This window comes from Numida meleagris, chromosome 1 (genome assembly GCF_002078875.1).
Source record: "Numida meleagris isolate 19003 breed g44 Domestic line chromosome 1, NumMel1.0, whole genome shotgun sequence".
NCBI classification, from domain to species: domain Eukaryota; kingdom Metazoa; phylum Chordata; class Aves; order Galliformes; family Numididae; genus Numida; species Numida meleagris.
In genome coordinates, this window is record NC_034409.1 from 90,763,302 (window position 1) to 90,780,763 (window position 17,462).

General features: G+C 39.9%; 1 protein-coding gene across 5 annotated transcripts; it reads left to right on the forward strand.

Annotated features, from left to right (window-relative positions):
- POU1F1 (POU class 1 homeobox 1) lies at positions 327 to 17,372 on the forward strand. Of its 5 annotated transcripts, XM_021402808.1 has the most exons (9): positions 327 to 880; positions 981 to 986; positions 1,531 to 1,537; positions 3,148 to 3,213; positions 4,409 to 4,526; positions 6,663 to 6,904; positions 9,046 to 9,210; positions 10,625 to 10,685; positions 13,253 to 17,372. In XM_021402808.1, the coding sequence occupies exons 1-9, from the start codon at positions 749 to 751 to the stop codon at positions 13,464 to 13,466; spliced, it is 1,011 nt and encodes a 336-aa protein (XP_021258483.1). In that variant the 5' UTR covers positions 327 to 748; the 3' UTR covers positions 13,467 to 17,372. The 5 variants fall into 5 exon arrangements, with proteins under 5 accessions (XP_021258483.1, XP_021258455.1, XP_021258469.1 ...); XM_021402780.1 differs by lacking the exons at positions 981 to 986; positions 1,531 to 1,537 and adding an exon at positions 4,807 to 4,812 and having other exon boundaries at positions 327 to 890; positions 3,064 to 3,213; positions 4,409 to 4,537; positions 6,659 to 6,904; XM_021402794.1 differs by lacking the exons at positions 981 to 986; positions 1,531 to 1,537 and adding an exon at positions 4,807 to 4,812 and having other exon boundaries at positions 327 to 890; positions 4,409 to 4,537; positions 6,659 to 6,904.

Below are 17,462 nucleotides of genomic sequence, written 5' to 3' on the forward strand. Positions count from 1 at the left end.
CAATAGGAGCTGTGAATGAATTTCGTGTATTACTGTGGGCTTTTTCAAGAGTTTGCGTTAGATAAACATTTAGCAGATCTTAATTAAGTAAAGCTATCTGTTCAGCAACTTCCTCTTGGATAGAGTTGCCCCACATTATGCATGTCTTATTTATACTTGTATGACAAGACAAGTGATCACTGAGTAACTGTTGAGAATTAAGTTAATTTGGAGTATTTTGCTATAACTTCTTGACTTCTGCAGACTTCTGATTGAGCTCTCAGCCAGGTTGTCTTCCACACAATTGTATGGATGAGATTCTGGGGGCAGGTGTTAACTGTGGAAACCTACTTAGTATTAAACGTACCTGTCTCATGGCTACCGACTTTGGAGACAACGCTTTTATATATTTTTTTTCTGGTCATTGTTCTTCACAAAAGACCTAATTGAAAATATCTGTCAAATCATGTCTCTGGTTTCCCTCTCCTTCCCCCCCTGCTAATTGGACATGTATTGTGTTTGTGTGGGAAGGAAGGAGGCTCTATAGCGGGATAGCAATATTGCTGGGAAAAGAACATTAAAATGGATAAAGGGATTTTCTAGCGGTATAAATACCTGCACACGACCTCCCTGTTCTCTGGAGCCCTTCTGTATATGTATATACAAGTGCAAAGACTGGAATAGAGTTGGAGCTGCCGTTAATCGGTCAGGACCTGTTCAGTTAGAAAACAGGGAAAGGTGGCTCTCTGCCTTTCACCTGTTTGAGGGCATGACTTGCCAAGCGTTTGCTTCATCTGACAATTTTGTACCCTTGAATTCTGACTCTTCTCCCTCCCTGCCTCTGATAATGCATCACAGCGCAGCAGAGTGCCTGCCCGTTTCTAACCATGCGACCAATGTTGTCTCCACAGGTACTTTTTAAAAATAATATTGCTCTCTGTAACTCTCATTTGCAGTGCTTTTAGATGATATGTGTGCATCAAATTTTAAAATATTGAAAGTGTTTGGTATCAATGTTATGTGAGTCTGGAACTACTTTAAAGTGGAAGCATTTTCACAAAGCTGCATCATGAGCAAATCAGGAACACTCTAAATTTTTTGCTTTTCAGCCAAATTTTGACTTTCTCCCAGTTTATTAAAATATTAGGCTAAAGTAAGCTATCTATAAATAACTTAGAACAGGTTTAAATGCTGACTTTTTTTGTGTGCCTACATGGTCTTCAGTGGTGTCATGTAAATAATTTAAAGTTTGTCTTCTATTACAACCACAAATGTTGACAATATAAATTACTTTAGATAGAAAATAGATCTAAAACAGGTGTAACATTACTTGTCAGAGATTTCAAGAAGGGGGAAAAAAAGAAAATTACCTATTGAGTAAAAATAACATCTAATGTTCAAAATTGGTGACAGAAGTCTCATCTACATTTTGGAAATTTATGTTAGTGTATATAATCCAAATAATTGCATTTAAACAATAAACTATCATCTGAGAAACAGAGAGAGAGAGTTTTCTTGCAGCCTCAGATCATCAGAAGTGGTATTCTGCAGTACAGAAGTTACTGAAAACTTTCAGGAATATCAGTAGCTTTGATTGATTTGAATCTGCACAACGGTAAGAACTTTACTTGAAACCCCTTTTTGCTGAAATGCATTGGAAGTAAAATATTTTAATAGTATGAAAAAGCATGTAAATAATGAAAACTGAGCATCAGTAATACATAATGCGATCTCATACACCAAGCAGGAAGCTCGAAATATCCTAACACAGATGTTGGGTAGTGGTGGTAGTAGGGAATAGAAGAATTTAAATTTTGTTTGAGGCCATATTAATTTATCTGTATCATAGCAGTATTTTCCAGATTGTTTATCTGTATCTTAGCAGTGTTTTCTAGATTGTTTATTTATCCATCTGGTTCTGTACTACAAAAAATATATGGTGACAGGCAGCATTACAAAAAGCATTCACAGGTGTGTTTCAATTTGGTTTTCTGTATTTTGTAGTTAAAACTCAAGGACCACTGTAATCAGTGGAATTTTCTTCACAGCATCACATCTAGCATGTGACCATCTGACAACAGAAGTGAGAGAAGGTGCTGTTTACAATGAGTAAGCTTTCAGAATTTCATATGTAGATCCAGAAATTGCATTAAATAATGCCATTTTGGTGGAAACAGATAAGGAAAACTTGTGCAAAATGGTAGAAACAGAAGAATTATGAATAATGACATATCTTACATGTAGAAATCTGTTAAACAGCATGCAACAATAATGTATTACTAAATAGAGATAAATATACTTCTGTTCGAGTAGTATACTGTATCATATAGTTAATATTCTGCAGTATCCTATGCTGCTTAGTTGATATTATTTAATTCAAATAGCGTCTTCCTCCCTACCTAGTATTAAATCCTTATTAGTAAGTTGAAAATGGCAAATTTTAAGCATAGAAATTATATTGATTATGGATTATGAAATAATAATAGAAAAAGAAACACCTACAAGTAAACACCTAGATACTATTTCAACAGAAAAGTTGCATTGCTCTACTTGCATTATTAATTTAGTCTCTTGTTTGGATGTACTTACAGTCGTACAGGTATGACTGTTTCAGTAGCATTTGTATCTGTATACACGTAAACAGCATTTTACTGTTATGATCACTGTTCTAAAAAACAGGTACTAATCCCTAATTAATCATAATTTTTTGACAACTGGAATGTGTGCTCTGAAGTTCAGCTTTTCATGTTCACAAATATGAATTTATAATATTACTCTTTACAACAGTTGTTAGAAAGGAGAATGTACGTATTTCTGCTGCCTACTTATGCACAAAAAACCACCATGTATTTTTCATTGAATAAAAAATTATCTGATTCCTCAGGCACTGGAGGTTACTGAGCATAGATCTGAAATACCTGTCTCTTCATTTGGTTGAGCTACAAGCTGCTGACTTTTGCTTCCCAGGGACTGCTGGATGGTTATGGCCTAGAGTTAATGTTTGCAGGAGAACGATATAGGAGGATACTGTCTACCTCTGAATTGAAAGGATGTATCTTGAATCCTCATGCGTTTTCTTACCAGTCCCGTCTGTTTTGTCTTTGATCCAAACTCCTGAATGTTCCCATCTCCATTTTGCCATGATGACTTCGGGAAACGCGTCAGCAGGACTTCACTACTCTGTGCCCTCCTGTCACTATGGAAATCAACCCTCTACCTATGGAGTGATGGCAGGTAAGAGACAGACTCAACTGAGTGAGCTATTAGCATAATGAGTTTGGTGAGCTTTCCTTTAGAGGGATAAGTTCAAAACAGTTACTTGAAGACAGAACTGGAGTTAAGGCACTACAAAAGGGGTTAGCAAATTAGGGTTCAGTGCCATAAACCTTAAACCTCTGTATCTTTCAGCGCATCCCTCCATGTCTTACTTCCCTCTCTAAGGCTGGGGCAGTGCTGCTCTTTTTCTTACCTATGTCCACTTTGCCTTTTGAGGGATTAGGAATGACTTATCTGATATACTGGGTATAATGGGGGGTATAACTAATATCTGGGGTCCTGGAGCCCACTGTTTCTTTTGGCTCCAAATACCAGGATCAGATGGGAAAAGGTAAAGCAATGAGTCTACATAATGTTTACTGACGCTACTGTTAGATGCCATATTTCTGTTCTAAGTCTTCAAGGCAAATATTCTGTATTTAAGATGATTTAGTGTACAGAGAATCATAGAATCATAGTATAAGTAGTAACAATGAACATTAACCTTGTATTTAATTCCAACAAGACATAGAATCAAGATTAGAAATAGAGAGCTACAATCAAAAATTATTTTCTTATTTTTATACTTTATACTATACCAGTTTAAAGACATTGTGACAGCCTTTAAGCCAGAAAGAAACACTTTAAGTCAGTGTATGATTTTCTGAATCCTATAAGGCAGTATAAATTGCTTTCATACAGATGATAGTGTATTTTTACACTTAAAGGTATGCTAGCATCCCACTCACATCCTAAGCTAAGTAAGCTACTCCGTGGATGTTTAAGTAGCCTTCAATGAGACAGTGCCATGAGCCAGATTAAGGCACAACCCAGAAGATACATGTTACTCAAAGATAATCCAGATCAAACTCCACGTTTGATTTCACTTAAGATTGATGAAAATATTATAATAAGTCAGCATGGATGAATATATCTGCATAGGGACTTTTTAGAGACAGAGAGTAGTCCAAATATTCAAATGTTCTCATCTCATGGATACATTCACATGTCTGTTGCAAATGTTCCTGGCGTTGTTCAGATCCCCAGGTAAAATCCATGGGTGTTAAACAATAGATATGAAAAATAGGTATTGCTCAGAACTTTGTTTTGTTCCAAAATAAATGCATCTTCATCTCTCTCCTTTCTTTTCTTTAATATCCTTCTTTTTCTCTAGGCATCAAGCCTGCAACTCCAGAGATGCTATCAGCAAGTCTCTCCCAGAGTCGCATCTTACAGACATGCAGCATGCCACATCCCAATGTAGTAAATGGTGTCAGCACATTGCAAAGCAAGTCTTTTTCTTGTCTTTTCCCTTATTCCTTGGGAAAATCTCTTTTGTGCTTTTCCTGTGTGAAACGTATAATATATTCCAGTGGGGTAGAACCTCTAACGCTAGTGAGAGCCACCAGGACAGTAAAGAAAACAAGTAAATGGAGGAATGTGGAGGGGATGCTAATGAAGCTCTGAGTTTTGGTGCAAATGCCTGTGTCACCTAGAAAACTGAAGATTTCCTGAGTACTTAAGAGATTATCATTCATTTCTGATAACAGTAAGGAGCGTTCATACTTCTAGTTTCTTGCTAATAAATATGCCTTCTCTCCTGCAAGTTGGAAACTCTTTCTACATAGGTGCAATACCTAGCAAAAAAGAGTTTTCACTCTTGGCTCCTTGTCAAGTCTGATAAACGTGTGCACAAACGTGTGCCACTGATAAAAGTGGCACAAGGTAGCTTTATCCTTAAGCAATTTCTTTTTAAGCTAGAATGGTCATTGTTTTTCTCTGAGTTTTCCTCAAACAAATCTTATGTCAAACCTTAACCAAGACAAGAGGGCTGCTCTGAAAGTAATGTCTCCTATTTTATCATGTTGGCCCATGAGGTCACAGGCAGATGTTGATGGTATGGCAGTAGAGGCTGAACCTTCCCACCACGTGACAGATGGCAGCAGAGGGGCAGTCTGACAAAATGACATCTGACATGGAAGTGCATATGAAGCAAAGGTATGACATTGAATTTTTTCACGAGGAAAAAATGGCACATAATGACATTCATCATCGCTTGCTGAACATTTATGGAGACCGAACAGTGGATATGAGCACAGTGAGGTGGTGAGTGGTGCATTTCAGTAGTGGTGACAGCAACATGAAAGACAAGCCACGTTCTGAATGGCCATGCACAGATATCATACCACAAAACAAAGAGAGTCTTGATCAGCTCATCTTCACGAATTGGCAGATGATGACCACGGAACTATGTGTGGAGCTGAATATCAGCTTCAATGCACTGGAAACATTGGTGCAGATGTTGAAATAGCATGAGGTTTGCAACAGGTTAGTGCCATGAATGTTCACACAGAAACAGAAGGAACATTGCATGCAAGTTTGTTAGGACCTATTGAATGAATACTGGGCTGAAAGTGACAGTTTCCTGGATGGCATCATTAGCAGTGATGAGATGTGGTGCCACTACTATGAGCTGGAGTCAAAATGGCAGCCCACGGAGCGGTGACGTGAATTCCTCATCGAAGAAGAAGTTCAAGTTTCAGTCCTCAGGAGGTAAAGTGATGTGCACTGTCTTTTGGGATAGGAAAGGGGTGATCCTTCTGGATTTCCTGGAACTCTGACCACTACATGATGATGCTGACTAAACTGAAGGCTCAAACTTCCAGTCAGGCCAGAGAAGAAGACAGCCTCTCTCTTGCAACACAATAATGCCAGGCCCCATGCCAGTTTGAAGACTGTGGAGTACATTGTCAGTCTTCGCTGGACTGTCCTACTACAACCACCATATGGTCTGGATTTGGCACCTTCTGACTTCCATCTGTTTGGGTTGATGGATGATGGATTGCGTGGACAACATTTTCATAGCAATTACATCATCATAGCAGCTGTGAAATAGTGGGTCACCTGTGCTGGTGCAGATTTCTATTAGCGTGGCATAGAGACTACTGTTCATCACTGCAGAAAATGCATAGCTAATAGTGGTGACTATGTTGAAAACTAGTGTTTTGTAACTGAGAACGTTCTCTATCAAATAGTGTTATTGTGCTCTTTCTATCTGTTGCAGTGTCCATGGAAATAAATAGGAGGCATTACTTTCAGATTGACCTACGTAGTATCTTGTCTGGACATCTTGTCTGGATTAGTATTTGTTGAAGTCTGGACTGTTTGCCATCTAATTTGATTATGTCACAATTTGCCCATGCAATGGGATGGCTGTGGGATGAGAAAGTAGATGATATTCTGCTTTTGTATATGGAGGCAAGATAAGGACTCGATCTCCTGGAAGATCCTTACCCTCTCTCTTGAGTAGTCTTTCATGCATGTTACAAAAAATATTACAGGCTTTGGCTATGAGATTACAAAGGCACCTTTTTGAAAATGTTGCAGAATAACTATATTTAGTTTTCTTTTGCGTTTTGCTCAGGTAGCCTGACCCCTTGCCTTTATAAGTTCCCTGAGCATGCCCTCAGCGCCAGCTCCTGTGCCCTGGGCCACAGCTTCACACCCATGCACCAGACCCTCCTCAGTGATGATCCTACGGCTGCAGACTTCAAGCAGGAATTCCGCAGGAAAAGCAAGTCTGTGGAAGAGCCTGTCGACATGGATTCCCCTGAAATCAGGGAACTGGAGAAATTCGCTAATGAATTCAAACTGCGGAGAATTAAGCTGGGTATGTGCTTTTAGCCAGCCAACAAAAAGCTGAAAATTTCCAAGGACAGCCCTATTATTTCTAAATATTTTATGGTCTGGTCCATGCACTTGTCTCCTTATAATTTTAATCCCTCCTGGTATGGCTAAACTTTCTCCATTCTTAGAAAACTTGTGAAGAATTAATAAATGTCAGCTTTTTGCATCTTAGTGTGCCAAAGGTAATTTTAATATTCCTCCTTTACAAATTATTTGTCTTGTTCACAAGAGCAAACAAAAATTATCCTTGTTCATTAAGTTCCATTCAGTAGCAAGTATGTTGTTTTGAATAGCTCCAGATTTTCTGCAGTTGAGAGCAGCCCATGTGCTAACTTTTGTACCCATTCCTTTCCCCATGAAGTGCTCCATTGCACAAGATGGTGCAATGTCACTTCAGTATGCAAGATGGATGACATCTATGGCAAATATTTCACACCAGCAGGGAACTTTTCTTCCTGTTTTATTTGCTGGTGCCACAGCATATGTACAGCAGTAGTAGATTTCTTTGTTGCTGTCTGATAACTAGTGAGGGTGATGTGAGATGAACTGCATCAGTGGGTCTCTGGTGAGCTGAATATTGGGTACTCTGAATAAAGAGCTGCAATTTTGACATTATTGCTTATAAAATTGTATTGTATCATTACAACATTAGGGCATCCTTCTACAAAAATCACCTTTAGAAATGTAAAAGAAGTTTACTCATTTGTTACAGATATCTATGCATTAACTCAACCACTAAAAAGCTCTTGTGTTCCACTTGCAGTATAAAAATAAGGACTAAAGCAGAAATGTATGTTTTAAAATAAAACCTGTGGCCTAGGTAGTTTTGTTGTATGTCATGTATTTAATGTCAAACACAGCACAGGAAAGATGATCTGGGCCCCACGCTATTAATCATTGTAATTACTTCTGCATCTTGATGCAGTAATTTGTGAGGGAGTAAAACTTGCTCTGATGTAAACAAATGGCTCAGAGTTGGTGAGGCTGAGCTTAAGGCGTTAGTGGGAAAAATGTAATTTGCAGAAGAAAACTGATCTGATGTTGAACTTTATGAGAGAAGACAGAGTTAATATGGGCTGTGGATCTGGGACCGATAGACGCAGTTAGTGCAGTCAAAAGGGAAGCAAAAAGCAGCCTTGTGGGAATTTGGCATCTAAAGAGATTGTGCCCGTCCTGGCTCAGACGTAGGCAGGCTGGAACACAAGACAGATTGATCAGTGCACCGAATGGGGTCCTCAGTGCCTATGAGTAAAGTGCAGCACTATTATGATCGTTTCTGTTCAGCCATCAGAACAGATAACAGGAGACCAACAGGGCTGATAAGGAGTAGGAGATGCCGCTGCATCACCTACAGAAATGTATAGGCTCTGGATATTGCTCAGATCCCTAATCACAGAAATGTAAAACTTAAGAAATAAGCAGAAGGCTGGACACAGCCTAAGGAGAGATGAAAGTCAGCCCAAGATCTCTACAAAATGAACATAGAATCGCTAAGGTTGGAAAGACCACTAAGATCACTCAGTCCAAGCACCAACCCATCCCCACCATGGCCACTAACCATGATCCTCAGTGCCACATCCATACGGTTCTTGAACATCTCCAGGGATGGTGACTCCATCACCTCCCTGGGCAGCCTGTGCCAGCGCCTGATCATTCTTACTGAGAATAAATTTTCCCAAATATCCAACCTGAACCTCCCCTGGTCCAACTTGAGAACGTTACCTCTCATCCTATTGCTTCTTATGTGGGAGAAGAGGCTGACTCCCACCTCACCACAACCTCCCTTCAGGCAGTTGTAGAGAGTGATAAGGTCTCCCCTGAGCCTCCTCTTCTCCAGACTGAATAATCCCAGCTCCCTCAGCCGCTCCCCATAAGACTTGTGCTCCAGTACCTTCACCAGCTTTGCTGCTCTTCTCTGGACACACTCCAGGGCCTCAGTGTCTTTCTTGTAGTAAGAGGCCCAAAACTGAACACAGCACTTGAGGCGTGGCCTCAGCAGTGCTGAGTGCATGCACCACAGGAACACCAGGTTCCTAAGTGTCCACAAGGAAGGGCTCAGTGGCTCAAGAACAGTCACCCTTTGTAGAAAGCCCCAGAATGACTTTTTCCTCTTAATTTCGACAGGTTATACACAAACCAATGTTGGCGAAGCACTGGCTGCTGTGCATGGCTCCGAATTCAGTCAAACTACCATTTGCCGCTTTGAGAACTTGCAGCTGAGCTTTAAGAACGCATGCAAACTGAAATCAATACTGTCCAAGTGGCTGGAAGAAGCAGAACAAGTGGGAGGTAGAGCTGAAAACCTTAAGTATTGACTGCAAGTAGACTGCAATCCTGTAAATACTTTGAAGGACTAATATGTGTCTTCCATAAACTGAGAGTTTTGCTTTACTAGCTTTAAATATTAAGACATGCTGATGGCATGTATTAAATTTTGGCGTCTTTTTTGGGTGAGCAAAAAATATTTGGAGGGGCAAACTATAAGGCATGGAGGCTGCAGAACAGCGGAAACACCACTTGCTTTCTGGAAGTAATTTCCTTCAGTCTCATTGTGGTGAGCTAGTTCCATTCCTGTAGTCATAGTCATTACTGCTACTTTAGGATCTGCAGGATAGCCCATGCAGCACTGAGCTGGGATTCTTCACTAGCAGAGGACTTTCTGCAAGTGCCTAGTGTTTAAGATGTGGCCGTGGGGTACAGAATTCATGTTCATCTGAGGCAGTGCTCTTTAAAGCCCTGAAGAAGAATAGCATGGCATAGAGACTTTTTTATGTGACCTTTTTGCTGCTAGAGGACTCCCTTCCTTTTGCCCAGTTAATTTCCATGTGTAGAGAGAGTCCTGAGGTTCCCTGGGCTAAGCTGATTGAGAACAGGTTGGCTGACATATGGGAAACGGGTCGTTTTAAAGGACAGCTTTTTCAGCAGAGTGAACTGAGATAAGGGGAAGCAGCATGCCTGGATGTAATGGTGAAAGCCAGGGCTGCCGCTGTGCAGCACTCACCTAGAACAGGAAGAAAGAGATTTAATACTGCTTTTTGGATTTGCCATTATATTCAGCAGTAGGAAACGTTGTTAAGCAGCTGCTTCTGCCATGCAGTTCAGTTTCCTTTGAACCAAATGAAACTAGAAACTCTCCTAATATGGTCAGCACACTGTAAGGATTACCTGTAAAGGGTTTGCAGTGTGTAGCAGCTGCTGACTTTGTTAACGCTGGTGCAGGCATGAGCTGCACGGTAAGGCACCAGCCTCTGGAAAGCAGGGGTGACTTGTCCAGCAGAAGGCAGGGTGGGTGAATAAACGGGATGGAAGCCAGAGCGGTATTTCTGAAGAAAGAGAGTGAGATAGCTGAGGGGTATGGAAATGGATGTAGGCTGCACCCTGATGTAGTATGTAAAATGAGGGGGATGACACATGGCTCCCCAGGTACGCGGGCAAAGAAGCAGAGCCACTGCTATTGCAGCTTTACCACTGGCACGCTGTTTTTCCTTATAACCATTTACAGCTGGAGTTAAAATGACCAAGCCTCTTAAAGAAAAAAGCGTAGTTCTGTGGTGCACTCTCTTTATTCAGCAGTAGTATCTGTTACACTTTCTTCAGTCCTCAAACAAAGGCAAACTTTTTGCCAGTGATGACTGCACTCAGTTTCCATCGCCTGTGGAAGTTAACTGCTCTTTTGTTTTTGCTTGTTTTGTTTTTAATACAGCTTTATACAATGAAAAAGTTGGAGTGAATGAGCGGAAGAGGAAGCGCAGAACCACCATAAGGTTATACATATTTATGGGGTTACATGTTAGAAACGCCTTCAGCTAAGAAGTTTCATTTTGGGGGGGTTGAAATCAAAGTGTTGTTTTTCATTTGTGCATAGTTAATGAAGGATAAACTACTTTGAAACATTCTAGTGAAAAATAACAGCATGCCTCCCTCCCTATGAAACCCCAGTGGGCTCCAAGCGCAACACATTTCCCAATTAGAGGCTTCTCAAAATATGACAACATACTTCCATGTGAAAAAACATTCCAATTCTGACCCAATTTTACGATGTCAATACAGTGAAGAAGTGCAGAGCATCCTTCTTTTTTTATTTCTGGGAAGTTCTAACTTATACCAAATGAAATTGTATTAATTTGCTAGTAAACTGAGATCTGGGACATTTGAGGTCATATTTTACATGTAATAGTGGATCTCCATCTCTGTTCTCTGTCACTGGATTCCTTAGAGTTCCTTAGGAAGCATTTTCTTGAGCTGTATCAGAAAAAAAGAGAGTTGTTAGGGAACTTCCTTTTCCTGTTTGTTTTTTTTTTTTTCATCTCAAGTAACCAACACCTACCATCCATCCAGCCCTCAAATCCATACAGAAATCAGGTAGGCTGGTAATTCATCATAGAAAAACAATTACCAAATAGGCAAAACCAAGAAAATGATGCAAGCAATGGTGAGGTATACCCTTTTCAGTATCTTAGAATCTTGTAATTGTTGGTGAAGAGGAATTCGCCGAGGGGGCCTCCAAGTAGCTACAGTATTCTTCCACAGAAAGGGAATTTGACCATTTTAGAGCACCAACTTGGTGCTGTCGGGCCCTACCTCTCATAGCAAAGTGCCTGTTCTTTGAACAGCAGTCACGTCCTATGTGCAGTGTCATCTCCCAGAGATGTAGACTGCTCTATGGCCCCACAATCTGAGCTCCACAATGACAAGTCATACCTTCTCCTCTCACATTCAACTTGAGCTTTGCTTCTTTGAATTATACTGCCTTTGATATAAGAAATAAAATGAAGATACAAATTCTTTCTGTCTTTCAAAGTAATTATTTCCTCTGAGAGGATGCTTCTCAGCTAGGAGTGAACAGAGGATGTGAAATGCTTCATTGCTCATTTTCTAATCACAGCACCTCACAAAGGAAAAAACTTTACTAATGGAAAGCCAGTTTTTTCTCAGCTTCTCTTCAAGTGAGAAAGGACTGTGCCAGGACCTTACCCACTATAGCCTACCTACCTGTGATTTCAGACCAACTCTGTTCAGATGTTTCCCAAGATCTAGAGAAACCTCCTGAAGACTGTTCCACTGATGTTATAGGATTTGCTGTTATTGCTTTTTAACAACTGCTGAGGAAATCAAGCTTATTATTATTTCTGCTTTAATATCTATCCTCATTGCACTGAGGCTATTAAATATGGCAGGCTGTCAAGGGCACAGATCACTGAAGGGAAGCTCAGGACTATATATAATGTATTAAAACATGTAAAATGTTTACTGTTTCTTTGAAGGCACGCAGGACGTCAGTTTGAAAACCTGAGGGGCCTGATAATTTGAAATTGTGGAAGTTATTTAATTTCCTATTTTTATTAGGAAGCCTAAAAAACTTTTAGTCAAAAAAGTAATCATAGAATCACAGAATGGTTTGAGTTGGAAAGGGACCCTTAAAGGCCCTCTGGTGTAACTCCTCTGCAATGAACAAGGACACCTACAGCTCAATCAGAGTGCTCAGAGCCTCATCGTGCCTGACCTTGGGTGTCTCCATGGATGGGGCATCCACCTCCTCTATGGGCAATCTGTTTCAGTGCGTCACGACCCTCATTGTAAAAAACCTTTTCCTTATATCCAGACTAAATTTCCCCTCTTTTAGTTTGAAACAATTTCTCCTTGTCCTATCACAACAGACTCTGCTAAAGAGTCTGTCCCCTTCCTTCTTACAGCCTCCCTTTAGATACTGACAGGCAACTCTCAGGTCTCCCCGGATCCAGCCTTCTCTTCTCCAGGCTGAACAGCTCTACCTCTCTCAGTAATGTATCTATACATCTCTGTGCATACAGAACACTATGCTATTAATTAGGTGTTTTTGGAAATGTTGCTAAATATTGCAAAATACATACATAAAGGGAAGACCACCAGCATACTACAGTTGAAATAACAGGAACTCCAGCAGGTATTTTGTACATGTGCACGTTATTTCCAGTATAATGCATAAAGTGCCCTCTTGTGTCCAAAGAAATTACAGCTACTGCTTAAGCCAGCTTTAGTTGCATCCTGTTTGCACCTATGTAAGAGTGCTGCAGATACTTTCATTTCTGAGAACAAATTAGCAAAAATGGAAGCAAATTCCATCTGACACTATGCAAAGATAATAGTCTTAGCTTACCTTTTTTTTGGTACCACTCAACTTTAGTCATTGCTGACTGCGAAAAACAGGTTATGGCAGATCTTCCATTTTTAGAAAATATGATAACCGCTAAAACAGTGCTGTTGTGATCTCTGATTTCCAGAAGTACTACAGTGACAAAGCCTGAATGTGTCAGAAAAGTTTGTAAAAGTGAAATTTTGTCCCTTTATCCAGTATTGCTGCCAAAGAAGCCCTGGAGAGGCACTTTGGAGAACAAAGCAAGCCTTCTTCTCAGGAAATCATGAGGATGGCTGAGGGGCTCAATCTTGAGAAAGAAGTCGTGAGAGTTTGGTTTTGCAACAGAAGACAAAGGGAAAAAAGAGTGAAGACAAGTCTGCATCAGAATGCCTTTAGCTCTATTATCAAGGAGCACCACGAGTGCCGGTAAAGCTTTTTCATGCGTAGCTGCAGATTTCTGTTTTGCTTTTTGATAAATATGTTGCTTTTTGCTTTTTGTAAATATTTTATTTACTTTGTTGTTTAAAAAAATATGAAGAAAAATTGGTAAATCACTTGATTCCCTTACAAGCTAGCCAGCTTCAGATGCAGTTTGTGGAAGGCCTGATTTCAACGTAAAATGTTGGGGGGAAAATGCTATTGCAGATATTTAAAGTGTTGGATGCCTAACTGCAAGGAACCTGTTGGGCATTACTCAACCAGAAATGCTTTACAAGTAGCACACGTAGTTGCAGTTTCCTTGTGCTGTGCCTTCATTGAGTACGCGGTGTACTGAATGATTAACAGAGAACCCCCGTGTAGGTACCCTAAGCATGAGGAAACAAATCCTTTGTGTTACTCATGAAGAAAGGTTACAAAGCTTGGTGTCAGCAGCTGTAGTTTGTGAAAGATTTTTGCCTCTGCCTGTCTGTGCATGTGCCATACCCCCAGTCCATGGTAGCTATCTCACTGAGCTAACCTCTGTGAGACCGCGAGCCATTAGGGAGACTTTACAGGGTCCCGCCCCCAGCATTGAACACTGAGTTCACTAAACTGAACATCAGAAAGAAGTTAGAATTTTGAGGAAGAGGAGAACGTGAATAAGTGATCTTAAGCTTGCAGTGTTTATATTATTGAGTATCTATTTGTGGCCAAAGATGGGATCCCAAGGGACTGTCAATGGATGTGAGTGATCCAGGAAGGCAGTAGAGGAGTGCGAGATGAGGACTGAAAAGCTGCCTTCCAAAAACTGGCTGAAATTCAGGGACAAGCTCACACCAGCTGTACACCTTTGACTAAACTACTTCAGGTAACTTCCTTGTGTCTTTTCAAGGTGAAGATAGGAAAGATGCGCCACAGCTGCTGTCTTTATTTATGATAGAATAAGCTTACCAGTACCAAGGTGTCAACATGGCTCCTGATGTGTGCTCTGTTTTAGTGTACTGCCTTGAACAGGTGCCAAGTTGAAGTGATGTTTTCTAATGCTAGTTATCAAAAGACTTTCCTGCTAATTCATTGCATGCCTTAAGGTCTGATTTGGATAGGTTTAGCTATCACCTTAAGAGTTTATGGCTCAGTGGGAAAAAGTAGGGAATGATCAGCTAGTTGTTACTTCAAGCTTTCTCTGCGTTGTATTTTTTTATGATTAAATCCTTTTGTGGACATGCTTACACGAGAGAGTGTATTAAGTGAAAAAACAAGGAGGTTTTTTTGCTTTGAAATAAGTAGCCAGACAAAGCATTTATTGCACTGTACATTCCCACTCTTTTACACCCCAACAATTGAAAATAACCCCTTGTCATCCTGTAGCCTGGAGAGACAATCAGGCAAAAAGAACAATAAAAACTAATAAAAAAACATCCCACAATAATAAGCTAACAAACAAAAACCCATGACAGTGCCAGAGCTCCACCTATCAGAAAGCCAGACACCAAGAAACCAAATTAAGGACTTTAGTACTCACCAGGGACAGATTATCAAGCCATCTCATCAACCCTGCTTGTTGTTATTAAATAGCCCATTACCGCATATGTATTTTACACTTTTCCCAGGACTGAAATTAAGTGAGTACATGCAAGTAATAATGGCCTGATAAAATTTATTTTTCCATTAAACAGACCTGATGATTTAGAAAATGTCTAAATAATAGGCTCACAGAAAGCAAAGAGGTTTGCTGTTCAAGATCACTTAGGATCAGCATGTACAAATTGTGTTTTCACACTCCTGCGCGTTAAATTCTCTCTATTACAGTGACCATAAGCTTATTCAACTATGGAAATTTGGCCTCCTGATTAAGAAAATATATTTTTATGGGCTAATTGCACTGCTACAACCCCTTAATTTAGAAGCAGCTTCTAATCTAATCATTCAAATGGGAGAAATTATGCTATGTACCCTCAACACTAGCATAGCTCACCCACAGCAGCACAGACCACACCCCTGCCATTATCAGTCGTGTGTGTATTGACAGATCATGAACTTTCCAACAGGATAAAAGATAAACACATGTGAGAAGACTGGCACTCAGCGGCATGCATTTGTGTACTTTTGATGTTATGTAGTCTAGTGTTATGTATGTATGTTGAAACTACTGACAGAAATGAATTTTATTTATATTGTAAGTTATTTTATTGATTATAAAAGGCTTCCTAATGGTGCTGTAAGCCTGTATGTTCTCCTCCTCCCCAAATAAAGTATTCTTACATGTGTGGTGTTCCACATAATTGTTGGTAGCTCTGTTTTGGTAGTGCTTATCTTTTTTAGCTGTGTATTGTGCGGATTTGTTTATTCACTTTAGAATGCTGTCAGTTAATTTGAGAGAAATTCATGAAACTGTGATTTCTAGTCTTCCACAAAGTCTCACAAGTGAAGGCTAATTGCAGAAGCATAGCAAAATAAAATGAAGGTTGACATAGAATGCCATTTTGTTGCAGAAGAATGACTAAAAAGCTAAGTGGAAGAAACAGCCACCACCTAAACACATCATCTAGCTGTCACCACGGAAATACTAACAGTTCAGAGCAGAATTGGTTAATAAATAAATAAATCAGTAAATCCTGGATGAAATCAATTTAATGTGCTGCAGCTTTTAGAATCGGAGAAAGTGGCAACTCGGTGTTTTCTTTAGGAACAGCTTACGTATTCACTGGCTAATTGCCATCGATCACTCTTGATTGAGGGAAAAGGCCCTGGATAAGGCGCCTGAGGGTTAGTTTTATAAGCCTGCAAGTAAGTTTAGGTGGCTGCTTAACAAATATGGGTTGCACTATTTTTCTTTGAAGTTCTTTTTTCTTGCTTTTACTTTCCCAATGGTAACTTTAAGTAGCTTGTTGGAAGTAGAATAGGGGACAAAACAAGACCATATGCTGATGTCTAAATCTGTGGTTCACCTGTCTCCTGAGTGATGTATACTCTTATCACCCTCATCTGAAGGAGACAATGGACCTAGGAAAGGGCTCACTACCGACAAAGCTGACGATCAAAGGTGAGTGGAATAATTAAGTAAGCTAGACTTCTATCTCTCTGAGATGTGATGTGCACTGACTGTTGTAGTGATCTACTGAATTACAAGCTGTACAGAAAAGATGGAGACAGGTTGTTCACTGCCCTGCATAATAGAAGAACTAAGTCAACATGTAAAGCTAGAAAGCACCAAGAAAACATAAAAAAAATAGTGGTTCCTAATGTGGTGGGGACTAGATTGTGGAACTTCTCTACTAGAAAATGTGAGTGCTATTTATTTATATGGCCAAGTCAGCAGAAGAGAAAGCCACTGAAACTGTCATATACAGTAAAACCATATACACTCTGGAAATAACCTAACTTAAATAGATGACTCCTAATGTCTCTTTTTTTTCTGTTTATCTTGTTCTCGTGTTTTCTTGGGCATTGCTTACGTGCACCAGTGGAGTGGGATTCTGGGTGAGATGGACTTTGACCTGCCTCAGTATAGCTGTTTTCAGGTGCATCAAGTAATTGTGTCGTTCTTTTTGGATGGAATACTTTCAGTTGCTGTTAAGGTGACAGCAAGGATAAAGGCGTATGAGGAACTGAGGTGGTTTCTTTATTTTTTTAATCTACTAAAAATAATACTAAGAGAATTTGTTTTTTAGAAGGGGAATGTAATTTGTTTAAGAAGAGCTACAAAATATGTAACTAACTAACTAAAACTGAAATAAATATAACCAAGCCTGCAAATTTACAACACTTTACTCTGCTATTGAAAGATTTTTTATGTAAGTTAGGGCTGCAGAACTTAGAATCATAGAATCATAGAATTAGCTAGGTTGGAAAAGACCTACAAGATCATCCAGTCCAACCATCCACCTACCACCAATAACCCCACTAAACCATGTCTGTCAACGCTATATCTAAATGTTTCTTGAACACCTCCAGGGACGGTGACTCCACCACTTCCCTGGGCAGCCCGTTCCAGCGCCTGACCACT